General features: G+C 37.6%; 1 protein-coding gene across 3 annotated transcripts in view; it reads left to right on the top strand.

Annotated features, from left to right (window-relative positions):
- TOX (thymocyte selection associated high mobility group box) overlaps window positions 1–24,063 on the top strand; it is a 221,142-nt gene that overhangs the window by 178,135 nt on the left and 18,944 nt on the right. For all 3 annotated transcript variants that reach the window (XM_071737607.1, XM_071737608.1, XM_071737606.1), the window contains 2 exons: window positions 3,781–4,011; window positions 16,733–16,813. In XM_071737607.1, coding sequence (XP_071593708.1) covers window positions 3,781–4,011; window positions 16,733–16,813 — 312 coding nt within the window. The remainder of the gene's footprint in view (window positions 1–3,780; window positions 4,012–16,732; window positions 16,814–24,063) is intronic.

Raw genomic sequence — 24,063 nt, 5'->3', positions numbered from 1 at the left:
TCAACATATTGTCAATGGCAACAGGGATGTTCTGCCTATTTAACCAACAGGAGAAAATGTTTTCCTGTGTACCAACGTTGCTCCAAAAGACAAGGTACTTTTTCAAATAGAAAATCACCTCTGTCTTAGATGACCTCCCTTAGGTTGTACGAGCTCTAAGCCCAGCTTTACATATGAGAGAAGTCACTGTTTCTTTGATAGCAGGTTTGGTAGAGAAAACCCTAACAATTATACTTATGTCTGTCTAAAGAAAAAAGACAGAAATCTCTGAACAGTGTCCCTGTTCACGTTTGCATGAATTTATAGAAAGAGGATGACAGGAGGTATGAAAAAAAAAGTATGTTTTATACATTTGGACTAGAAATATAATTGTTTCCCTAATGAAGCATTGATTCTTATTCATGGAGGAAATGACCATTTATTTAATCTTAATGTATGTATTCCAAATGCCTGTAATAAGGAAACTTTACAAATTGATTGTTAGTGTACTGAGCCTCTTGGATGTTCATTCTATGGTAACTATTCAAATTTTATCCAACATACACAGAACTAATGGCAGCATCTGCTAAATATTTTTTGGCAATACTCATAAAGGCTTATTTGTATAGGCCTTTTGGACTTAAAATGTCATATATTTCCTTGCATGAAAAAGGGATGGAAGCTGTGTTATAGAGGGCACAATTACCCTACACACTGTTGCTCTAAAAGTAGGACAGCTGAGGTTGCTTGACTGTAAGATCAGTGACAACAGTACAATAATTATAAGGCTGTGCATATACAGTCAAAAATCTGCCAAGACCATGGAAATATGACAAGTAGCCTCAGACCAAGGATATAATTTCTGCAAGTGGTATGCATCCCTAAGTCTCCTTAATTCTTCTAAATCTGGTGTAGAGGGACTATGATTAGAAGAAATAAAAATGGAGAACTTAAAAGTCAATAGTTATAAGTAACCATAAAAAACATTCTAAGCAAAGTGGCCACTTACCACATGCTTTATTCCGACCACCTCAACACTTGAATATTATATTTCTGTAATTCCTGCCATAATTCATACCGCTGGATCATTAAACATGTACTTGGATATTGCCAAGCATAATCATGAGCTTCTGGAATCATTACTGGTTCACAAATATGTATGTCTTCATAGATGGATAGCAGAGTTTTCTTCCTTGCTCATTTGAATATCACTGATGAGAGAATTTCAAATAATGCATTTTAAAGGGAAGATAGTGAGATGACTGCAAATAGCAAGAATTAAGTAACAGAAACACAATTATTAAAGAACTGCTGCAGTATATTCTCTTTATGTGGTAGAGGTTTTACAATATTTACTTTATATTATAAGAGATATAAGTGGTATTCTATGTTGTCTGTTCAGCCTATTATGCAGATGGTGCTTGATTAAAATCTATTTTAAACTACAGCGATTACTGCAAGATAGTGTGCATAAAACAGCTCTCCTAGCTCCATTAAAGGCTTTGGTACTATTGCAGTTTATTTTAAATATGCTTATAGACATTTTCCAGCTTCTCAAGGGACATTTAGATATCAACGATGTGCCTTGCTTGATAGTTTTAAATCCTACACTAGATATTCTTGTGATCTATTATGTGTGCAACATGGTTAATGTACACTTTCTTAAAGTGAAAGATTATTGCTTTCTGGTGATAAATAAGTTAAATACATCACCATAATTAAGCAATAAGCCATGACAGGAGGTGGATTACCATGAGCTAACTACACCTCCAGGGATTTAGAGGCACAAGTCTATGCCTAGCAGAATATATATGGTTTTTTTATTTTATTTCCCATCTGTCTCTGCTTTGGTGGTTAGGAGTGGAGTCTATGAAGCTGATAGACTGATGGGAGCATAAGGTAGGCCATCATCTCAGCCATTTGCAAGGTTAGTAGTACTGGAATTCTGTTACTCTTTTTTTTTTTTTTTTTTTGTCATATAAGAAAAACAGAATTTCCCTTGTGAGGACTCTCTTTTTAACAGTGGGTTTTTGAAGTCTCTTGATCATTCAGGTCAGAGAGTAAGATTTTAAAGCTGTTCTCAGAACAGCTTACCAGAAGATATCTTACAGAAGTTTCTGCAGTATATCACCTAGTTTAAGTACTGTGGTATCCTAATATGCAGAGAACTTTTACATCTCATTGGTCAAGAAATACTGTGAAAACAGGAAAACTTTAGCAAAGCATAGAGGTAAAATTTTAACTATAGCTCAAATTCTTGTCAATTCTCTTTGCTCACGGAGTTTGCACAGAACTGTCAGAGGAGTTTAGGTTGATATTGTCAGATTAACTAGGGAGCCCTAGAAGATTACCATTTAGCTGGTAGTTTTGTGTAGCTTGTATAATGAAACAGCAGCAAGAAACTAAAAATTGGATAACTTAATAATGCATAACACACTGCTTTTGGTCTTCTGTACTTTTCAAATGCTGTCAACAGGTTCCCTGTTCACTAACCTTGTTATAAAGATGCCATGATGCTGAGGAAACAAGCAATTTAATTTTCAAGCTGTGGTCATTATTTTGTTGCTGTGCTAAGAAAGCCACAGAAGTCCAGGTTGTTCACTGTAGCCACCAAGCATTTCCCACGTATAATTCCACTGAATTCCTGGGTTCTCCTGTGTCACTTGATACACATTATTAAGGAATATAATGCAAGGATGTGTTTAAAGTTATGCCTAGGGTATCCTTAGCCTAAAGAATGGCTTTTTATACTTTAAAACACTTATATGGTGCAGGACTCAGGCTATGCCAACAAGAGAAAATGCCTTTGAACCCTCTGGTAAGATCATAGATCATTGCTGCAGGAAGAGTAAATTTAGTGACTATATCAAGAGAAGCTGCTTTGCCATGGAGCTCCAATCTGTTGAAGAATCACAGTAGTGACCCTTTATGCACTTATAAGTCACTTATGGGAGGGTGCCGTGGTGATCAGGGTCTGTGAACTGTCCAGAGGCAAAGTGTAGCTGCATTTAACAAATCTTCACAAATGCTCATGTGCAGGTTTTTTTAGGTGGTACACAAATAATGCACATGCACTTCTCTTCATACATCATTCCTCTTTCACTTCTTTCCTCAGACGATTTGATTTTATGTGAGCAGAGGTAAAAATTATACAGCTAAATCCAGATGGATCAGAACAGAGCCTTCAAAGTGGTCTAAACTGCCTGTAATTGTAAAGCTTTGTTTCTTCAGGTTTTAGTTAGAAGGTGTGTTGGGGAATGCCTATAACTTGACTATTTTCTTCACATTCTCTTCAAATTCCCTGCAACGTCTACCAGCAGTTGCAGTAGAAATTGATTGAACAGTAGTCTGGGATAATTCTGGGAAAGGGTGAAGACAAAAAGGTAGAAATGGCAGTGTTCTTGCTGTCCACAGGTAGTCCATGGAGTTGAACTGATGGTCAGGTTCTAATGAAACTAATTTCATTTGCATTTACTTGTCATATGCATGTGATATAAATTAGTAATAAAACATAAAAAAGGTGAAAAGATTATCAGATGAACTATACATGACATTATAGCAATTATATGAAAGCAAAATATAAAACACTTTGAGGAGAAAAATAACATAATCTGAAAGACATAATTATTTCATACATATGACTAGGGCAGACAGTATCAATATTTGGATTATCAAAGATGTCAACTAGAATTCCATATTTGCATGCAAAATTCAAAATATTAGTATCACAGAAGCTATAACAATGCCTGAACTGAATTAAATTTGATTTATTAATGGTACGTTTCTAATTTTATGTTACAGGTCAATGGTGGAGAGAAGAGACCTGCTTCAGATATGGGAAAGAAACCCAAAACTCCCAAAAAGAAGAAGAAGAAGGACCCAAATGAGCCACAGAAACCTGTGTCTGCCTATGCATTATTCTTTCGAGATACTCAAGCAGCCATCAAGGGCCAAAACCCCAATGCTACTTTTGGTGAAGTCTCTAAAATTGTAGCTTCAATGTGGGACGGCTTAGGAGAAGAACAAAAACAGGTACAAAATGTGCTGTAGTTCAGAGGCTTTGTTTCAGAAAAGTGTTATCGGTGTCATCTAAGCACTGTAGGCAGCTTCTTTTGTTTTCCAGGATGTAACTTGAATATATGCCATTTCAGAAATATAATTTAAGCAGACTGAGATAAGGAGTGTATTGTTTCAGTTCTTCTGTATGAAACCACTAGAAGAGGTTTTTTCAGGAGAGTTTTCTTTCAGTTTTTGGGGGGTGGCACAAGCTTTAAGATTATATTTAGTATTTTTTTATGCCAAAATTGGTGGTCCTAAGATTTTATGTTGGCATTGCCCTGCCTATGACAGTGTGCTATAAGAGGACCTTGCTGCCAAAAGTTGTATCTGTGCCACAGAATATTACATATATCCAAGCTCCTAATTGCAGACGTTTCCTTGCCTCAGAGTGCTAGAAGGAGAGGTGGGCTAATATCTTCTACTGACCCACTTGGTTTTTATCAAAGAAGTTGGAGATGTATTGACACAAGAGACCTGGGTGGACACTGTCAAATCAACAGTGTTCTGGGGTATCCTTCAGCATACATGTAGGTTGTGGAAATCACATCCCATAGTTACTTCCATCTTCCATGGAAAGTCCTTGGTTCTGCAGTGAGGTCAGAGGAGCATCATCTGAACCTTTGCAGAAATCTTTCTAAGTCAGTCAGATGTAAATATGTAAATGTGGGCAAATTTGGAAGCTCATTCCATTTATGTGGTAGCAGTTGACAAACACCACTCATCCTCAGTGTAGGAAACCATTGCTTTTTTATTGTTATTGGTTGTATTTTTACTAACTGCCAACAAAAGGGATTGGGTAGATAAAGAAATCGCAGCTGTAAGAAAAAGCAGATATGGAAGGCAAGGATGTGCTGAGTGAGGCTTATATTGGTTGCAGGAGACCTGTGTGGGGGTTGAAGTTAACCTGGAGAGAGAAAAAGTACTGGGACAAAACTGCATCTCATTCATTCATACTGAGCATGTTGTTATTATAAAATTATAGTTAACAAGGATAAGAATTAAAAGGAAAACTTTGTCATGCTTTTTTTCATAGGTAAAATCGTTTGGGCTTAGAAAAACAAAAAGGTTTGCTTTGCTAATAACTAGATCATGTAGGTACATCTAAATCCCTGGTGAAGATAATGAAGAATACAGAATTTGGTACTCATTGACTAACTGAAAAAAAAACCAAACAAAAACAAAAACAAAAAAAAACAAAAACAAAAAAACCCAAAAAAAACCCCAAAAAAACCACCCTTGCTCTGTCTAATAGTATCCACCTTTGAATAAGGTGAATATTTGGACGATTTAGCTTGAGGAAAGGTAACTTTCTGCATAGAAGGATCAGGGAAGTCACTTTACCTGTCACATTAGGGTTACTTTGTTGTGCTGTCTCTTTCTTCTCCCTCTTTTAATACATCCAACAAAGGCCAAGGTTATGTCCTAGATCTGGCAGGTTTAGACCTTCCCAGTAGAGCAGTTCTGTTGTGGTCAAACATTACTTTTTGGGACTATGATGATGGGTGTTCACTTCTAACTCAGAAAAAATACAGACTGTACTTTTGTTTCAGTTCATAAGCAAGAGATTTTGATGCTATCCAGTCTTTTCCCATGTACCAGCCAGCCAGCAAGAGGGACAGTGCTGAGGCTCACCAGGAGTAGCCACTGCTCAGCAGACTGCCCAAAAATGCAAGAATCATCCTGTTGTCCCTGCTGTGCTTTGGCCAGGACCCCTAGCCAAAGCTGAGAAACTGTAGACTGTGATGTCTGGCTTAAGTATTTTGCTACTCCAAAGAAAAGTCCTTGCCCAGGAACACTCCCCGTGTTGAAATCTGGACATCCAAACATACCTCAGGCATGCTCCAAGTAGTTAGATCTGTGTCTTGCTTGCCCATGGGATTGTGGATCCAAATTTTCCCAAAGTGGTGAAAAGCAGACCTGAACTTCTCAAGAGCTTGTCTCTCCAGTTAATCTTACATCTCTCTAGTGATGATGCTGAGCAGAAAATTAAGTAGATCTTCTGCTTGGTTTTCGCCACCTTTTTTCACAATGACCCTTAATTTCTGTCTGGTGCAGTGGTGCAGTTTTTCCTTCCATAATATTTGCTCTGCTTACAGCATGGAAAACTTGACTTCATGAATAACAGTCCAACAACAAATAATTGACACAAACCTAAAAGACTGTAAAATGCATATTTTCTTTGAGCTTACCATGTTGGTAAGCAGAAAGTCTTTCCATATAATTCTCTTTAGAAAAAGTGAATAAAACCCTAAATTTCCTGCCTTAACTTGGAATTCCCATTTGTGGACAAAAAAGCAATAATTGAGTAAGTCCTGCACTGGACTACAGAACAAAATTTATTTTCCTTTCCTCCGTTATCCATAATTTAAGTTGGAACACAGCAGAATGATGTGTTATGGAATCCACAAGACACATCCATGAAAAAATGGCAGCAACTAGATCTTTAAGCCAATTATTCCAAGAGTTTGGGTTAGCATATCTTTGTTGCTCTTTGACTCATTTTGAATATTCATTATTATCTATTAAGCACATTATTAAAACTCCAGGCTCAGGGCCTTTCTAATCTAGCACTGTAAAAAAAGAAGAGATTGCCCCTATTTTTTAAAAAAAGCAGATTCAATTTTCTATAATAAATTTAAACTCATTCTTTATTCCATTAGGGATCTAATAGTAAAAAGTAATGATTGCAAGACAGCTTAAATGACTAGATAGTCTGTATTGTAAAGGCCTAATTTTTTAGATCCAGAGCATTAGTAACTGTTATGAAACCTATGTTTCTGGTAGGAAAAATTGGACTTTAAAAATACAAATGATTGATGTAGCGTTTGGAATTTGGCATTGAAGAAGCTTCAGAATTTCAAAAATAGTTAAATAAAGAAACAATAACATCATTAGAGGAATACTTTGTTGATGAATTATACTTGCTGAAAAGGATTCAATTATCATAAAGCTTTTGGCTTTTATATTTTGGAAGCTAATGCTTATTCTGGAATTTAAATAGAATTATGTTTCCAAATTATGTTTCCTGAATTGGAACTCCTTTTACAATTTAAATAGTAAATATAAATGAATCAGAAAGTAGAACATAATGCAACTATTGAGAGAAAAGAATAACCTCATGCTTTCATGCCAAAATGAAACCTTTTTTTACTCCTACGACCTGAGCCAGCTTTTGTCTGAAATGCATAGAATTCTTCCTCTGTATTCCTGAAGACTGACCACAGAATAAAGGTATTGAAGCTCAGTACAGTAACTACCTAAGGGCAGTATACGTATCTCCAGGCCTTTGCAACAAAATTTTGATAACCTGATGTATTAGACTGTAGCTTAAAAGGGTTTGTTCAAGAACCACATACGGTTTTCAGACTGTGAAGAAACTAATGAAATGTTGTTTGAGAAAACAGTATTTGAATTAAAAAAAAAAAGAAATGTTATTATGAACTGGATGATGGTGGGTACCTTACTGCAGTAAGTTAGGAGAGGGTGGGTATAATTAAAATGGGGCATACTCTGGTGCTTTAACAGTGAGAATATTGCAATTTATTAGATTAAGGCAGGTACGAATGTACTTCCACTCTTCTTTTAATATATGAAGACATTTGGATTTTTTTGGTCATTTGCTCTAACTGTTCTGAGCATACAAGGGGCTTTTGCAAACCATGCTGGTGTGGGCCTGTTGTTTGGTTTGTCTGAACGTACCTAGATAGGGAATTCTAAAAATTAAAGGGACTTTAGTGGTCATGGTGGGCTTTGTCATGGCTTTTTCTCAAATTCTGAATCTGGTACAAGAACTACATAGGATCAGAAGCTGTGACTGGACATTTTCCTTCATTTTTCAATGTGAACTGAATTTTCTAAACCTGTTCAGTTTAATAAACCTGTGAATAGAAAGCATCTGTAGCAGTAGTATGTGAAGTTACGTTCTCCTTGGTACTGTAGCCTTAGCACAATGGTATTTTCAGTGGCTTTCCTAGTTCCTCTCTTACAATCACACTTTTTACACCTTAGTCAGTTATATCCTTCTGTGAAATATCCCCTTTTTATAGATTATTTATGTACATCATTGCCCTTTGCACACATTTTTACAGCGAAAAGGAGGAAAACAGCCCCCAGGAAAGAGGGTTCAGCACCCTAAATGGTCAAGTCTGGCTTTCAGACAGAATGCTAGTTCAAACTGGGTGAAAAGGCTACTTAGGTCATTTTCTGTCCTTAGGTGAAAAAGGAAAATTGTTTTAAATCAGTACCGGGTGTTTGTACAAAATGAACCTTACGTTTATAAGTCCTACTATAGCTGTAATAGATGTGGCAACTTACAAACAAAATGTTCTTGTTTGCATTAGTGCAACTTTAAAACTTCAGCCAAAGACCTTAATAAATATGCTATTTTTCTCAATATGGAAGAGAATGTCTATTCAGCATGCAACAAAATCTCTGGTGTAGCTTTAGTGACTTCAGTGGAATTCTAGCAGGAATGAATTTGGCCTCCTGTGAACAGCTTAGTATGTGTAGGTTCATATGTGTGTATTTGTCTGTGTCTGTAAGTATGTGTGTTGACTTAAATTTGACTTAGATGTTGCTCTGGCCTTGCAGCAGGAGGAAGGATGTGTTCACCTAGGGGACCCAAACCTTAACATTCAGAAGAAGCTGGCAAAATGACTGAGTGCAGTAACATATGCCTTCTCTCAGGCTGCATAATTCATAGATGGGGATATTAGCTGCAACAGTTCAGCTCAATAGCAACACCTCATTATTTTATCCCTCCGTATTTATTTCTGTGTTTGACGCCTCATGAAATTACTGTTAATGTGTTTATATAAGGGCAGATCTGACACAAGTGGGAAGAATTTAATTTCCCACTCATTCTTTCCCGCTGATGTGTCCTCTTCCCCTGGTAGAAGTGGCAAGTGTAAATAGTTAATTTGCTTCAATTATGAGCCTGTCCTGCTAAATTAGAAGCAGCAGGAATATGAAAAGCCAGAATTACACTTATGAGGCAGCTGACAAATCCTCCGAGCTCACAAAATCAAATCATTTACTCCTCATTGGTGCTCAAAGACCCACTAGATAAAAGCTGCAGTTTATTCTTTAACATCTGATGGAACTAGGGCTGTACCTTACCTATTCTTAAGTAAGTCAAAGTCCTCCTGCATTCGTGTCAAATGTTTGTGATGCTGTTACCATTTTTCATTGTAACACACAAGCTTTTCAAGGGGTTTCTGATTTGGTCACTAAAAATAACCTAGGCTGATTTGGGCATTAAAAATAACAAAGCATTTTTTCTAAGTTTCTCTTTCAATCACAGGCAAGTTTTAGACACAGCAGCACAGTATCCGGTGCCAGAATGAATCAGGTAGATCTCTAGGGGTTTACAGGCAATTCTGGTGAACATTTCATGTCTCCAAACTTCTCTAGTGATGTGAGACACCATAGGTCAGATTGAAATGGGTCCAAGATCAGTGATTCAAGAGGCCCCTCCTGACCTCTGGAGACACCTACCTGAACTCCTCCTCTCTCCTGTGATGTGATGTCATGTTGCTGTCTTGTTGCATGACATGACAAATGATCTCATGCCCTGGCTGAAGGGGCTATCACATTCCTGTTGTGTGGCTGTGCATGTGGGATGCCCAGTGTCAGGATGTCAGAGAGTTCAGGGTAAGCGGTGTGGCTGCTGACATAGTTCCAAAGGCTACAGAAGTTCCACTGGATCTACAGAATCAGTAGGATTCTGGAAAAAATTTCACAGTTTGTTCATTTTTATAAATGCTGATTTACTCATGCAGATGTTGTTTTTTTTTTAATCTACCTCTTGTTCCCCCTTTAATAAGGACATTTTTTTTTTTTTTTTTTTGTATTATCTCTGCTAATGAAGTGATCTCCCAGGAATACCTTTAACACACTTGTAAGAGGATGAGTGTACCTTCAGTTCAGTAGGAAAACAGCTATTCAAGGCTTAAATGTAGCTTTTCTTATTTTTGTAAATGAGAACAGAAAGGAAAGATACATCTGTGTGTGCACACTGCCAAAGTGAATTACAAGCAAAATGGACTGAGGAATAGGCACAAGAGACAGCAACCTTAGACCTGCTCTCCTAGCTCCCTGGGCCCACACCCACAAAGTCATTTTGACCAGTGTTGGACCTTAGGCTTTTTTTGCAGGTTCACTTATTTTTCTCAACAAATCTTTTTATTGAAATTACATCTCTACCCTTTGAAGCTGTAGATGAATGTGTTGAGAATTTAAAAGCACTGTTCCTCACCCTGGTGTCTGATCGTTCTCCCTGCCTCTGCAGGCAGCTGGGCTCAATGAGCAGGAACTTGTCTAAGTATGTATATGTACATATATATAAATTAATAACTTCGGATATAAATGATATATCTGGTTGAGATATAATTGCCCTGGTTTTCACAGGCCCAGACTTTGAACTTCTTAGCTTCCACTTGTGCAATAGGGTAATAGAGGCTATCATCTGTTGGCCTCCTACCCAGCCCACCTGCCAGCTTGATCTTCTTGCAACCTCCCTGGAGCAGTAAAGTCACAGAAAACATCAGGCAACCCCTTAACCAGAGTGAATTTCTTATAGTCTTACAGACACAGCTTCTAGATAAATATTACACTGGGATGCCAAGTTACAAATGTTGACTGTAGTTGCACTTTGCCTTCTTATACGTGGAAGGAGCTGGGCCAAAGGGACCCTGGATTTCAAGTATTGCCACAACAACACAGAATCACAGAATCACAGAATGGTTAGGGTTGGAAGGGGCCTTAAAGATCATCAAGATCCAAGTAATAGCATTAATTTTCTACTCATTCTTCTTCACCACCCTTTATCTATACATTCATGATCAATAGGAACATTGCTTTAAATGATCGGTGTACAAAACTGGATTTAGACCCAATTAATGTGCTCCACTCATCCTTATTTTAAAAACAAAAAGAATCCCAGCCAGTAAAAATAATTACCACATAAATCATATGTTTAGTGTTGTTTCTTTTTTACCCAACTTGCATCCAACATGCTTCTGACAAAATGTTGAGTCTCACTCCCGTAAGCTGCAAGCATCAAGCCTTTAAGATGAAATTTAGGCCTGATGCAAATGGCTACAATTTCCAGCGATCTCCATCAAGTCTCACTGATTGTGCTGGAGCTGAATTTGGCCTGTGATCTTTCCCCTGCATGCCAGAAAGACTGAATTCTTTCCCCTAAGCCTCTAATATGTCATCAGTGTCTTTTTCATGCTCTACAGTCAAAGAGACTGCTGAGCCATATAGCTAGCCCTGGGCCACTTTCTGTTACTGTGTGTACCTAGATTAAAAATCAAATGTTAACATATTTCACTACCCATTAAGCAATTCTGAGGATTTTTTTAAATTTTTTTTTTCTGACTGCTGTGGGAATATCGCTCTCCATATTTTAGGCAAGTGTGTGCAGCTTTAGGTGCCTATGCTGCAAAATCAAAAGATTAAAAGTAGAGATAGGTCTCCCAGTTGGAAAAAACATATGTTTTCTCTATGAACCTAGGTATGTAATGCCAGGAACAACAACCTGAACGTGGAATTTAATTCTAGATTGCAGCCCTACTGTATTTTATCAGATGTCATTCCTGTAACTGTAGCCTGTGAAAATGACACATCCGTGGGTAATAACACTACAGAGGCCAAGCAGACCAAGTTGGTCATGTTGCTTTTTGACTTGCTTTTTTTTGCATATACTGTTATTTGGGGTATACGGAACACTTCCATCCAAACAAGTGTGGGCACCTCTGCATCATTTCAAAAAGACAAATCTAACTTGCTTGCAAGTGTCAGAACATGATAGACTGAAAACTTCTCCTTCTTTGTCAGCCTCATACCAACTATTTAGGCAGATCCAAGGAAAGTAGCATGGCTCTTTGTAATTTGCTTTGTCAGCTAGGAGACATAAAGTTTTTTTCAGATTACCAGAAGGCACAAATTCTGAAAAGTCTCTTTTCATCCAAATAGCATCCGTCAGTGTAAGTCTCTGTCTCCAAGTCTCCAGTGTCAAAGGGGACTCTAATCAGTGCTGCCTTCTTCCATTAGCACCTGTTACTTAAAACCAAGGACATTTTGCAGAGATTTGGGTGCCTGTATTGGCTCTTGTGATAATGACCCAGGGAAGGGAGATCTGTTCCCCTTAAGGGAACAAGGATGGGAGTCCTACTGCACAGTGTGTTGTGTTGAAGGGATTATTCTCCACGAAGAAGCTGAGAGGAAGCTCACTAGGAAGAGATGAGTAACCAGAACAAAAACTTGGCTCAAGGCATTACAGGTATATTTCAGTTATATGTATCAATGATGAGTTTCGTATTACCCAACATGCAGCAGAAAGAGCAGAGGAGTCACAAAGCCTGCCTTAAGGAATTTATGATGCAGGAAGACAAGAACTAAGCAGCAGTTAAAATGTATAAAGCAAAATGTGACCAGAAGTTGGCATCATAAAACAGAAGTAAATCTAATATTTCTGAGTGCTTGTGGCTAACCATATAACCCACAACTCCTCTATCCCCAAATGAAACTTTGGGGCAGTCAGTTTAAGGATGTGTATCACTATTAATAAAAAGAGTAAGCTAGATGTAGGCTGCTACAACACTGGTTAGCCCACATGTATGGTCAGCCCAAGGAATCTGAGCTAAAGTGAGTTATTTCATTGGCATGGGGGCTGCTACCAGGCTGTTAGCTTAACAATGAAGGAGCCCAGGATGTTCATTTTTCCCAAAGGTCTAATTCATATGTTCTCTTATATACTTGTATTTGCAAGGTAGAGTTTCATACTTACTCCTTCTGGAAAGTGTCTTCTTCTACATTACTGCAGGCTTTGCTAAACAGTGTGAAGGAACTTGAAGCTAACTTACTGGATGCACTTTGGAAATGTGATTGTATAGTAAACTAAGAACCTGTGTGTAAGTTTGCATTTGTGAAGCACAGAGGGAAAATAATGGCGTCAGCTTTCATTTGTAGATGAATGTAGTCTTGGTGTTTTGAGGTTCCTATAACAAGCTGAAGAGAATGAAAATAAATTAAGGTGACCCACCCTGCATATACAAAAATTATGTCTTTTCTGCCAACATTCAATTTCTACTACTTGGACAACACAGAAAATAAAATATTGTGTAAGGAAACAAATCTGCTGCTGAATCAGAATGGGTCTTTACTGCCTGAGTGACGATCAGTTGACATTCAATTATCATGTTAATTTAATTAAAGCAAGCTAGAAATTACTTAATTCCATAAATATATGCTCCTGTCAAGTCATTTATTTAGTGATTTTTGCTTGCTTCATGTAGGAGAGGAAAATAACCTTATAAGAGATTTCTGAGATGTTAAAAATAAAATTAAATATTGCCACTATAGAGTATAAATAAGCAACAGAACAGAAGCCTGATTCTTGTTGCAGAAAATATGTTAAATATATTATTGGAAATCATGTCTTTCATAATTTGGCACTGTCTTAAGCATGAAAGTAAAAAGAGCTTCAGCCATTTTCTAGAGCACACTTGATGACAACACAAGCCTTCTCCCTTCCCAGAAGTGCTGCAAGGATGCATGTCTTTTATGCTTATTACAACACAAAAATATTTAAGCTTGAAGGCTAAAAATTCTCACAGTTGCAAAAACAAAAAACCAAAACACCACATTGAGAGGGGCAGCTGACTTGCCCATACCTGTTTGAAGTGCTGCTACAAATGCTAAGGATGCTTCCCACTTCCCTGCCTTCCTAAGCCCCCAGTACAAGTCCAGTCTAGCATAAACTGGTACCTACTGCCAAGGCCACGTTCATTGGCCTTCAGAGAAAAATACTGGCAGCCAGACCTTGGCTTTGCCCACAGAAATGAACAGCTCTCTAGACAGGCAGAACTGAACCCTCATTTTTGGTATAAACCAAGACCAATCAATTTCCAAAGCTAGCATGAGGATCACCAACCCACTTGAATGCTGACCTGAAGAGTGGGCATCTTCAAAAGGACAATAGCATATAGGCAGTGAGATCTCAAGCTGATGTCCTTAGAGGACTTGACTTTGATATTACAAGGGTGGCAAGGGCATAAGCCAGACAAGTTATCCTTTGGGGACCATTCTGGCCAGTGCAAAACACCAAAGCAGTTTGGGGGTAATTAAAAACCTTCCCCTGTCCATCAAGAACTGTTTTACTATCATTACCTTACATTACATGTTTAATGTTTATATTACCATGGAATACACAGTATTCACATGACTATTAACAGCTCACCAGGAGGCCAAAGAAAAGAGAGCAAGATAATGAGTCCACTGAACATGGTAGATGTGTAGGTAGGAAATAAATAACAGCTGGGTGATGAAATACAAACTATGAAGTTTTAGATGGAGATCTACAGACTTGTTGTTAGCTTCATATTACTGAGTTAACCTTGTGCAGTATGAGTGTGTCAGGGAAAACTCAGGTCCCAGAGGACTCTCAGTATGCTGTGACTGTATGAGCACAGCAGGAGTGTGTATTTTTTATTTATTTGTGTAATGCAAAATAAAACTGAAGGTGGAAGCAGTAGATACATGATCTTTTGAAGATCATTATTCTGTGTAAGATTCTTTGTTCATCTCTACTTTTTAAAATTACTATCAGACTGATGCAGAGACACTGCAATACACAAAGCAGTATAACTTACTCTTTGTTCTGTAGGTCAAGCTAAATTCATTTTAGCAGCTAGGAACAGATTGTTGACTAATTTTTTATTCATTTTCAAAACAAACACTACATTTCCCTAATAATTACAAGCAATTACAACTTTAAAACCAAATTAGTACCAGGTTTATTTTTGCAAAACAGTGTATCAGCCAACAATATATATATATTTATCTTAATTGGGAGAAATTACAAGGGTGTGCTGTTATAGGCCGATGTTGCACAGCTAAAAGCAATCTTTATTTATCTCTGGTTTTATAATTACAACTTTAGAAGCCTGTGACTTCTCTTTTTCCAGTATGATCTTTGGCTTCCCTGGGAAGTAAAACTTTAAATCCTTTTAGGAAGCTTCTGAGTTTTGCCAGCCCGTATCTGAGATTTTTTCTGTCTGTGAAAGAAAAGCCTCAGTGAAACAAAAAAATGTTTCACCAGCATATTCTTTGTAAAGATGGTGTTGTACTGGATCCTTCCAGCCTGACACTACCACTCCCATGGCTGTATTGTCCTCTGTGCACTCTGTGCTGCCATGTCCTCTCCATTATGGGACTGCTGGTTTACTAGAGCATTGGAAGATCAAAAAAGACCACTTTGAAGTTTCACAGAGTTTATCCCTCTGGGGAGGAGACATACAGGTGTGTTTTTCAGCAGTGGAATTCAGGAGAAACCTCAAAATTGTCATAAAGAGCTTTGGTCTTTACTCCCATCATGGAGGCTTTCCACTGGTGCACAGGTTGTGCACTTGGCTGGACAAGAAGTGGACAAGAGAGACTCAAAGCTCCAGTTCAATTTTCTGTAATATTGTGAATCCCAAATGCCCATGAACACATGAATTAACCTCTGGCATGTGACTTAAAAATCGTGAAATAGAGCAACAATAAAAAAATAAATTTTCTGTGCCTTTGTCTCCCTTTTAAACTTTCTGTTTTGATGTTTTTTGAAGCCATTCCCTACAACACAGAAAGCTAGGAGTCAGTCCTGCTTTACACTAAGCCTAAATGCTTGCATGGCTTCTAAATCCACCCTTAAAGGAAAAACAAAACAAAACAACAAAAAAAAAACCAAAAACCCAAAAAGAACACACAACCCACCCCCCAAAACCAACCAACCAAACAAAAAAACCCAACATGCAGCAGTGAGAAACTCATGATAATAATTTGCAAAGAGAAATGCTGACTTGTTCCTGAATCTGTCACTGGCAGGGCTAACAGCAAGTCATTAGCTTGGCTCCATTGGTCAGAAACTGGTTCCCCTCCGGAGAACTTTCAACCTTAAATATCTTTTCATATGCTTTTCTAATATTAGGTTCCTGTTGTGCTATAAGATCCTGCCTAACCCCGCAGATAATCTTTAATCTTAAAATTTGGGTAAAATTGAAGTGATTCTCCAAGCTCTTTAATCTATTATGAGATTATGCACGTGACGCATTTAAAATAATTTGGTGAGTTCAGAGAAATGTACAGAAATAGATCCATGCTCCTGAGAAGTTAATTAGACCGATATGGGATCAAGACTGGAATAATGACTAACATTTATTATCCTTAGCAACTCCATGAAGCTTCTTTGTCTGCCCTCAACAGTTTATCCGAGAGAGAAAGCCTCTTGGCTGGTCTGAGTGGTGCTGTCATCTCCTCCTTCATTTAGCTCAAATGTCTTACTGCACATTTTATTACCTTTCCCAGAGGGTCTTAACTCATCTCACAAGTGGGAGCCAGTGGAGAGGCCCACACTGCCTTTCCCCATCCCTAAAATTCCCATTTGCAAGTATGCCCCATTGCTTCACTTTGAACAATTAAATATGGGATATTGTTTGTTCAGTACTGCTGGGTAGTTAAAGGGTGTTTCACAGTTGGACTAATATTTTCTTTAAAATATCTGATGTTTATTATTTCACTCTTTAAGCAATATGAGGAGGAAAGGCTGTTTACTTAGAAAGACTTTATGAAGATGCATGAGACACACCGGAGATATATTAAAAACAAAACCATATTAATTTACCAATGTGACACTCTTTGTTTTTAGGTATACAAAAAGAAAACTGAAGCTGCCAAGAAGGAATATCTGAAGCAGTTAGCTGCCTACAGAGCAAGCCTTGTATCCAAGGTAACACATAATGTATATACATATGCATATATAGAGTGATGTATTGAAAACTTTTTTCAGCATTTATGCGGTGCCGAGCATCATATTATTTAGTGCAAATGGCCTTGCTTGTTACCACCTTAATCTTAGGTTTAAGGTATAAATGCTCAATAAACACAGTCATCTCTCCATTAAAAGCTATTCTTTCCCTTCTGGTCATAGAGACAGCACTTTTCCAGGCTGGGAGTATCATTGCAGTGGAAGGTAAAAAGAACTCAGTATTATGCCATGCCAGGGGGGCACCGTTCTATCTGTAAGGAGAAAATTATATCATGCATAAAATGCCTTGCTTTGGTTTTGTGAGGGTTTTTAAGTGCTGGGTTTTTAACCTTGAAATCACAGTAGAGAAAAAGTCGAGCAAATTTTCATAAGCAAATCACAGAATTTTAGGGGTTGGAAGGGGCTTCTAAAGAACACCAAGTCCAACCCTCCTGCCAGAGCAGGGTCACCTAGTGTAGGTCACACAGGAATGCACCCAGGTGGGTTTTGGATGTCTCCAGAGGAGACTCCACAACCTGTCCAGCAAGCTATTTGTGTGAGGACACAGTAGGTCACCCTAAGGCTCTCACACTGGAACCCATCAGCATATCCCTGGTACACAGATAGTAAAAATTTCCTAATTTGATTTATATAAATATTCCTAATGCCCATAATTTTCTAAAAGATGTCTTCAAAAATTGTAATAGACTTTAAACTATGCAGAAGAACATGAAATAGCTGTTCTTTGTAGGTGTAGAAAAATCATAGAGCAACTTCAGAATCATACCAGTTAGAATCACTTGGTTTGGGTCTGTCAAAATAAATTTAGAGGTATTTTGTTCTTTCATTAAGTAAACTTAATTTTATGTATAAAGATGGCAGTATGAAGGACTTGCAGATATGACATGAGTAGAACTCCATGTGAGTTTTAAATATTTTTTAGAGGCAGTTAGTGCTACACTCTCCTTCTCTGTGTATTACATGAATTTCTACATATTTTGAGGGAAATTATTACCCACAGATCTTTCTACGTTATCTTTATACTTGATAAGTGTTTGTCCAGAATTGAAAAGTCTGAAATACGGCTATTTACCTCATTAATTTTGGGGGTTGTGTGTTATGCATTTAAATTTTATAGCTACCCTCATAAATACTAAAGCATTTGGTTGAAGCGATGTAGAAGGTACTTCTAATTTCCATTAGAAAAGGTACCATGTGCATATTGTTCTTAAATAGCCTGCTTATTGGCAAAAGACAGGCCTGGAGGCTTTTGGTTTTGAAGGCTGAAGAAATGTATGAAGCACAGTTTTGACTTGTGGAAATAACTTGGCTGTCATTATTCAGACCATCGTGGACTGTTTGTATAATACTCTATATAGCTTGATTTTGAAAAGGCAAATATATATATATATATATATATATATATATATATATATATATATTCCCCTTGGAAAGAGAAAAAATATAATGGCATTGTCTGAGGTTTGTTTTTTGAAAAAAATGTAAGATTTTTGATCAGTTCAGTGCATGAAGCCATTTGTGCATATACTTAAAATTGTTGATCGTCAGAAAATCGCTGAAGCATTTTCTTACTTTTAAGCAATGATTTAAATTCTTCCCATAATATGTTTTCCTCTAGTGTGGAAAGTATCAAAATATAAACTTAATGAAGGCAAGTACAAATTGCTTACTCTCATGTACACACCCAATTAATCCAACTGAGGTGACATGTAACTCAAGGAAATCTATTTTGGAATACGAATATAAAAAAAATCCAGATGTAATATTATATCAGTATATTCTAAATTATCATTATTAAATATTTATATTGCATTAGGAGAGCTGCAGTTCTTTAGAAAAGTATATAAGCATGAAGAAACATGTAATACATTACTAAGATTGTTTGCAGTCCATCTGGTCTTTTATGCCCATGTGTTACCTTCTGTAAAAGCTACTTTTAGAGAATAGTATTAAGATCCTAAGCCCTCATTCTCAAGAGTTAAGACATGCCAAAAGCAACATGCCTCTTTTAAAAATTATTTAACAGAATATTAATGACTTGCTCACCTGGTATATTTTATACTTTATATCACACACTGTATGAGTCTCATTTCATACATTCATAATCAGATGTTCATCCTGGGACCTCCTCTGTTGCATTTTGTTTATGTTGTTTAACCTTGCTTCTTTATAGGATTTTCTGTGCTTCTCTTCCCACCAGAATTTTAGTGGGAAGAAATTCCCAGTAATACTTTGGAGTAGGAGTTTTGTATTGTCCGTATTTTCAAACACAACCAGATCATTGAATTATCAGATTTTCAGTAAATGAGAGTGGCTTGCTTGGGCCATCCATAACTTCATTTTTCAGAGTATTTGACCAATATTGTACTCTTTTTGTTCACAGCAGAGCTTCAAGGACTTCAGGGTCAGCTAGCTGGCAGCTAGGAGAGATTCTGTCGTGTTTCACATCACATCAGGGCATCCTCTTGCTATCTGAATGATAGGAGTTACCCATTTATCAAATTTTCTTCCTCTCCCCCTTTGAGAGGGCAGCCTGTGGGAAGAGTTAGGCACAAGCAGGCAAAGGTGTTGCTCCAGTCCTTTGTCTCCAGCTCAGCAGATGCCTCACACCTCCCAGGGCACCTGCTCTACCAGCTTCCTAAATTTGAACTCATTTTTCATGAAGTATTGCCATTTTTTAAACAGCTAGTGAGTGCAGAATTTGCATGACAATGCTTGTGTTTGTTTTTCTGCATTTATTTGCAAGTCTTCACTTTTCTGAAAAGCAAAGGAAGGGACATATTCCATGTTATATGTGAGTGAACCAGACTTGGAATTGAATTCACTGCACCTACCTTGGCCACTGGAGATGCTGGCATTGGCAGAATAGAAGAAGATTGCAGAGAAATGGGGTAAATCTCTTTTTACCAGGCAATTTCTTAGCCTCTGCCTGGCAGCAGTATAATAAAATTCAGGAAGGTTGATTTCCATCCCAAGCTGTGGGGTGTGTGTGGAATATGAGTTGCGGTGGCAGCTTTCTCCATGATACTCAGCCCTTTGCCCCCTCTTCCCTGCTTTTTCCTCCCATCTTTCACCCAACAGCAAACCTCTACTTCAGCCATCCTTTTTCCAAGTCATTTGTCTTGTTCTCAGCATGCTCACTTCTCACATATCTGTAGCCATGGAAGCATAGTGAAAGAAACTGGACATGAACATGAGAGACAGGCTACCTTGCGCTTTGTCATAGAGACCAACCAGTACTCAGAAAGCCCACAAGAAGGAGTGGTCTCAGGTGATACACACTTATAAATATGAGTAGCATTTTATAGGAAGACAAGTTATCAATCTTTGGCACAGTCCATTATTCTCCCTTTCAGAGTTCAAGTCCTTCTTGCCTTGCATGTTAAGGAAGGGCACCCAAATGTTTTGGGAGGCATATGGTGCTTTCTTGAAAAGGTGAGCAGTTCTGCTTGGAGTTTGTCATACACACACAAACACTCAAATGCATACCTTGTGTTTCAGACTGAGTTATTTGACAAAATCATAACTGAAAAGACTGGAAGTTTCACCAGAAACTTTGATGACAGGACTGCCAACCCATCTCTAGTACAATTTTAAATGCTTTGGTGATGTCTTTCTAAAATAGGGCTACCACCCAGTAAATAAGGTTAACATATGATTGTGTAAATATGTAGCTATGCATTAGCTCCCATTTGATTTCTCAATTTATTTTCTGTATTCTTCTCCTTCTTTATGATGATTGAAATTAATGGGGCTGTTCTTGAGTTTGTTCATGTGTGTAGGAATTGATATGTAAAGTAAAAATCACATTACAAAGCATTATATCTTCTGCTATGCAGATTGCCATATTGCTTATAGTACTGACTAAGCCTTTGCATTGTAAACAAGTGTCTTTATATTTGCCCTTAGTTGCAACTTCTAGTACTATTCAGGGCCAGAAATGCAGTCTCTGGTATCTGGTAATTTGTACAGCATTACATAAAATGCTGTGAATTGCAATTTTACTTTTTCATAAAACAAGCATTTTTTCTAGCTTAACCAGCTTTTTTTTCTGTGGCTGACATTAGAGGTTTTGCTGCATTTTTCAAATATATATATTTAATACAAATAGAGATGGGTAAATGATAAACACTTTTATACATTATTTATGTGCATCCATGTATATTTATATAACAATATATGGCATTACAGAGTTAAAATGCATAACATATGCACATAAAAGTGATAAGTATATGTATGTTAACTATAGCAGTGTAAGTTTGACTGTTGGAATAGTACAAAGAAGTTTTCTCTTACAGTTTTGTTCTCTCCAGCTAAATGAATCTTTGATTCTCACTGTGTAGTGACACAACTCAAAGTTTCATGCAGGCATATTTTAGCAGCTATGGCTGAAGGTAAAACTTCTCAGCAAGGAGAATATTATTCAAATTCAAAATACTCAAGCATATTTCAAAGCTCTGATGTTGTATCTGAGTCAAAGTGGTGTCCTCACTTGACATTGCAGCAAATGCATTGGACATTTTTCAGCTTTGTGGACAGTGCAAATCCTTTGGAAATGTAAAATTGCTTCTTGAAGTATGTGACAGATGTAGATTTCCTAGCCCACCACCTTGCACTTATTTTTCATAAAAACACCAAAGGTCATACATAGTGAGACTGGCATTGCCTTAATGCCATTAGCACAGCAGTTTGTAACCAGAGATTCCAAGCACCCAAAATATCTGTTACACTGTTTATTTTGTAATGCAATTGAACAGCCTAAGGAATTTAAATCTTTTAACACTGCAGTGAATATACTTGAAAATTTTTAGCTACTCATAAAAAGCAAAATGGAGACCATGGCTAAGGAAACCCAAAACAAACAAAAAACACCCAACCAACAAAAGACACAAACAAAAAACCAAACAGGGCCCAAAATTCAAATCAGGACACTTGGTATTAGTTTACCATTTCAGATATGTCAGGGGTGACAGCACTGGCCTAGTATATAAAAAGGCAGAAAAATATATCAACACTTCCACATTGTGCATCTCCCCACTCCTAATTAAATATGGATGTGCAGATGTGCTCTCTCTCTCCCTGTGATTTTTTTTTTCTGCTGCCCAGTAAATCTCAAATTCTTTTCTGTATAATATCCAAGCTCCAGATGTAGTGGAGCACCACATCCTGGCTCAGTCCTCCCTGAAATAAACAGCTGCTGGGGCTTAGTATATTTCTTTTGGAAATAAAATTCCAAATATCCCTTGACAAAGTAGATGAATGAAGTATCATGTCTCCTGGTCAGTACTTGAATCAGTTGGCTACTGCATATGAGGAGAGAAGCATCTCTTCTGCTGCTGGCAGAGAGGCACCTGGTTTCTGCTTTTTGGGACAAAAGATTCCCATGTTATATCTGTCCCCAGTCCATGCAGATGTTTTGGAATTTCATGAAACAGTTTAGGCTGTTCTCAGTGAAAGCGTCAGAGAAAGAATAAATAAAAAATGGTTGTTTGATGCATGATTTTTTAAAAAAAAATTGTAGATACTAAAGTGCTTTAGAGCATTTGGCAGTATTTCCCTTAAAATAGTAACAAAAGAAAAACCAAACCCAAAACAGAATGATGACATGCACATACAGTTTTTATATTATGTAAGGTTTTTACTGCATTTTACTTGGTCTTTCATTCTTCCTGGAGTTATGATGTAGTTATTATGAGGTAGTCAGAAATTTTCAAGGAATCATAAAATTATTTATGTGCAAGTATGTGACAGTCAGGGTGTGGTAAGTGAACATACATATTTACAAAGCGATGGTCTAATCTGATGATAACACAAATCCAACCATTTTCTTTTCTAACAAAGGAACCAATTTTCTGCAGCAGCTCAAAAGTATAGAGAAAACTATATTCAAGCTAATGCCATGAGCTGATCTGAGGCTAAATCATGTGAAGCTTTACATTCAGGAGTGCAAAAACCAAGAGTTGCTCTCACATAATTTCTGCTGAAAGTGGCAGAAGTGTCTTGATCTTCAGGGAAGTCAGATTTTGATTCGAAGAGGAACTGTGTTTGTTTTTGAAGTGAGTTAATAAAACAAGATTTCACTATTAGCCTAGTGCTTCCATTTGGGGAATTAAAACACTTGTATCAAATTAAAGTTGCATATCCTTTATCACATGTACCCAGGTTACATTCATAAAACATCCATTTTTCTTACATACCCTGAATGAATCCATGACAAACCCCTATGGATGATGACAAAACGTATATTTAGATTTGAAGAAGTTCTTCTGAGCCACCTCAGCTAATTATAGATGAAAACCCATAGCTTACTCCTTTGTTCTGAAACATCAAGAATGTGTCAAAAAGCTTTCTGAGCTCTCTAGAGTCCCAGATGTTGTTATTGCAATAGGTGACTGGAATTAACAAAATACGAAACGTCATTTGCGGAGAGCCTCTTGTGACTTAGGTAGGAAGGCAGCTGGACTGCTAATACATGCACATGAGTTCTCTGCTGGGGTAGTTAGAGTTAAGTGAAAGGAATCTCTAAAGGAGGGAAAGAGCTAAGCAGGAAAGAGAAAAGGCTGATGGAGAGAAGTCATTCTCTCATAAACAGCTGTGTAGGGGTATTAGTAAAATGGCTGAGCCCATATAGGCTAGGAGGAGGGATTCTTCTCAAGGACAGGCTTGGGGTTGGAAGTGACCTAAAATGTCAAAAACATTAAAAACAGAATTACGTGAACACAGAAAAGCTGAGAGAGGAATAAACAATTCAAGATGTTCCCTCCACCAAAGAGACAGCAAAGACAGCAGATGCAAACTTAAGCTTAGGTAAGCTTTGTGTAAGGAGCTCCATAAATATTCAGCCAGTTTCCTTCTACCTACCTCTTTAATGTCACAGTACTGAAGATAACTCATTTAAAGCTGAATCAGGCCTACCTATGTTTGATCACAGCCTGAACAGCCTGGACCTTCCTGGGACCAGCTGACATAATCACTGTGGTTACCTGAATGTAACCTTCATTCCGGTCACAAAAATTATGGAATTCCTCAGCGTGGCTCATGGATGGACACCAGTCACTGGATGTGTGCAGTTATGCCTGCACAACAGCATAGCAACTATGGACATTTCTGACACACAGTCACCTAAAAGCTGAACTGAGTTAAACTCTTTGCTAGGCTTTGAAATACTCACGTAGTGCTTGTTGCTTGTCTGTGCAGAGAGGATGCCAAAC

Source organism: Heliangelus exortis, chromosome 2, assembly GCF_036169615.1.
Source record: "Heliangelus exortis chromosome 2, bHelExo1.hap1, whole genome shotgun sequence".
Classification (NCBI taxonomy): domain Eukaryota; kingdom Metazoa; phylum Chordata; class Aves; order Apodiformes; family Trochilidae; genus Heliangelus; species Heliangelus exortis.
This window is presented reverse-complemented; position numbering and strand designations above follow the sequence as displayed.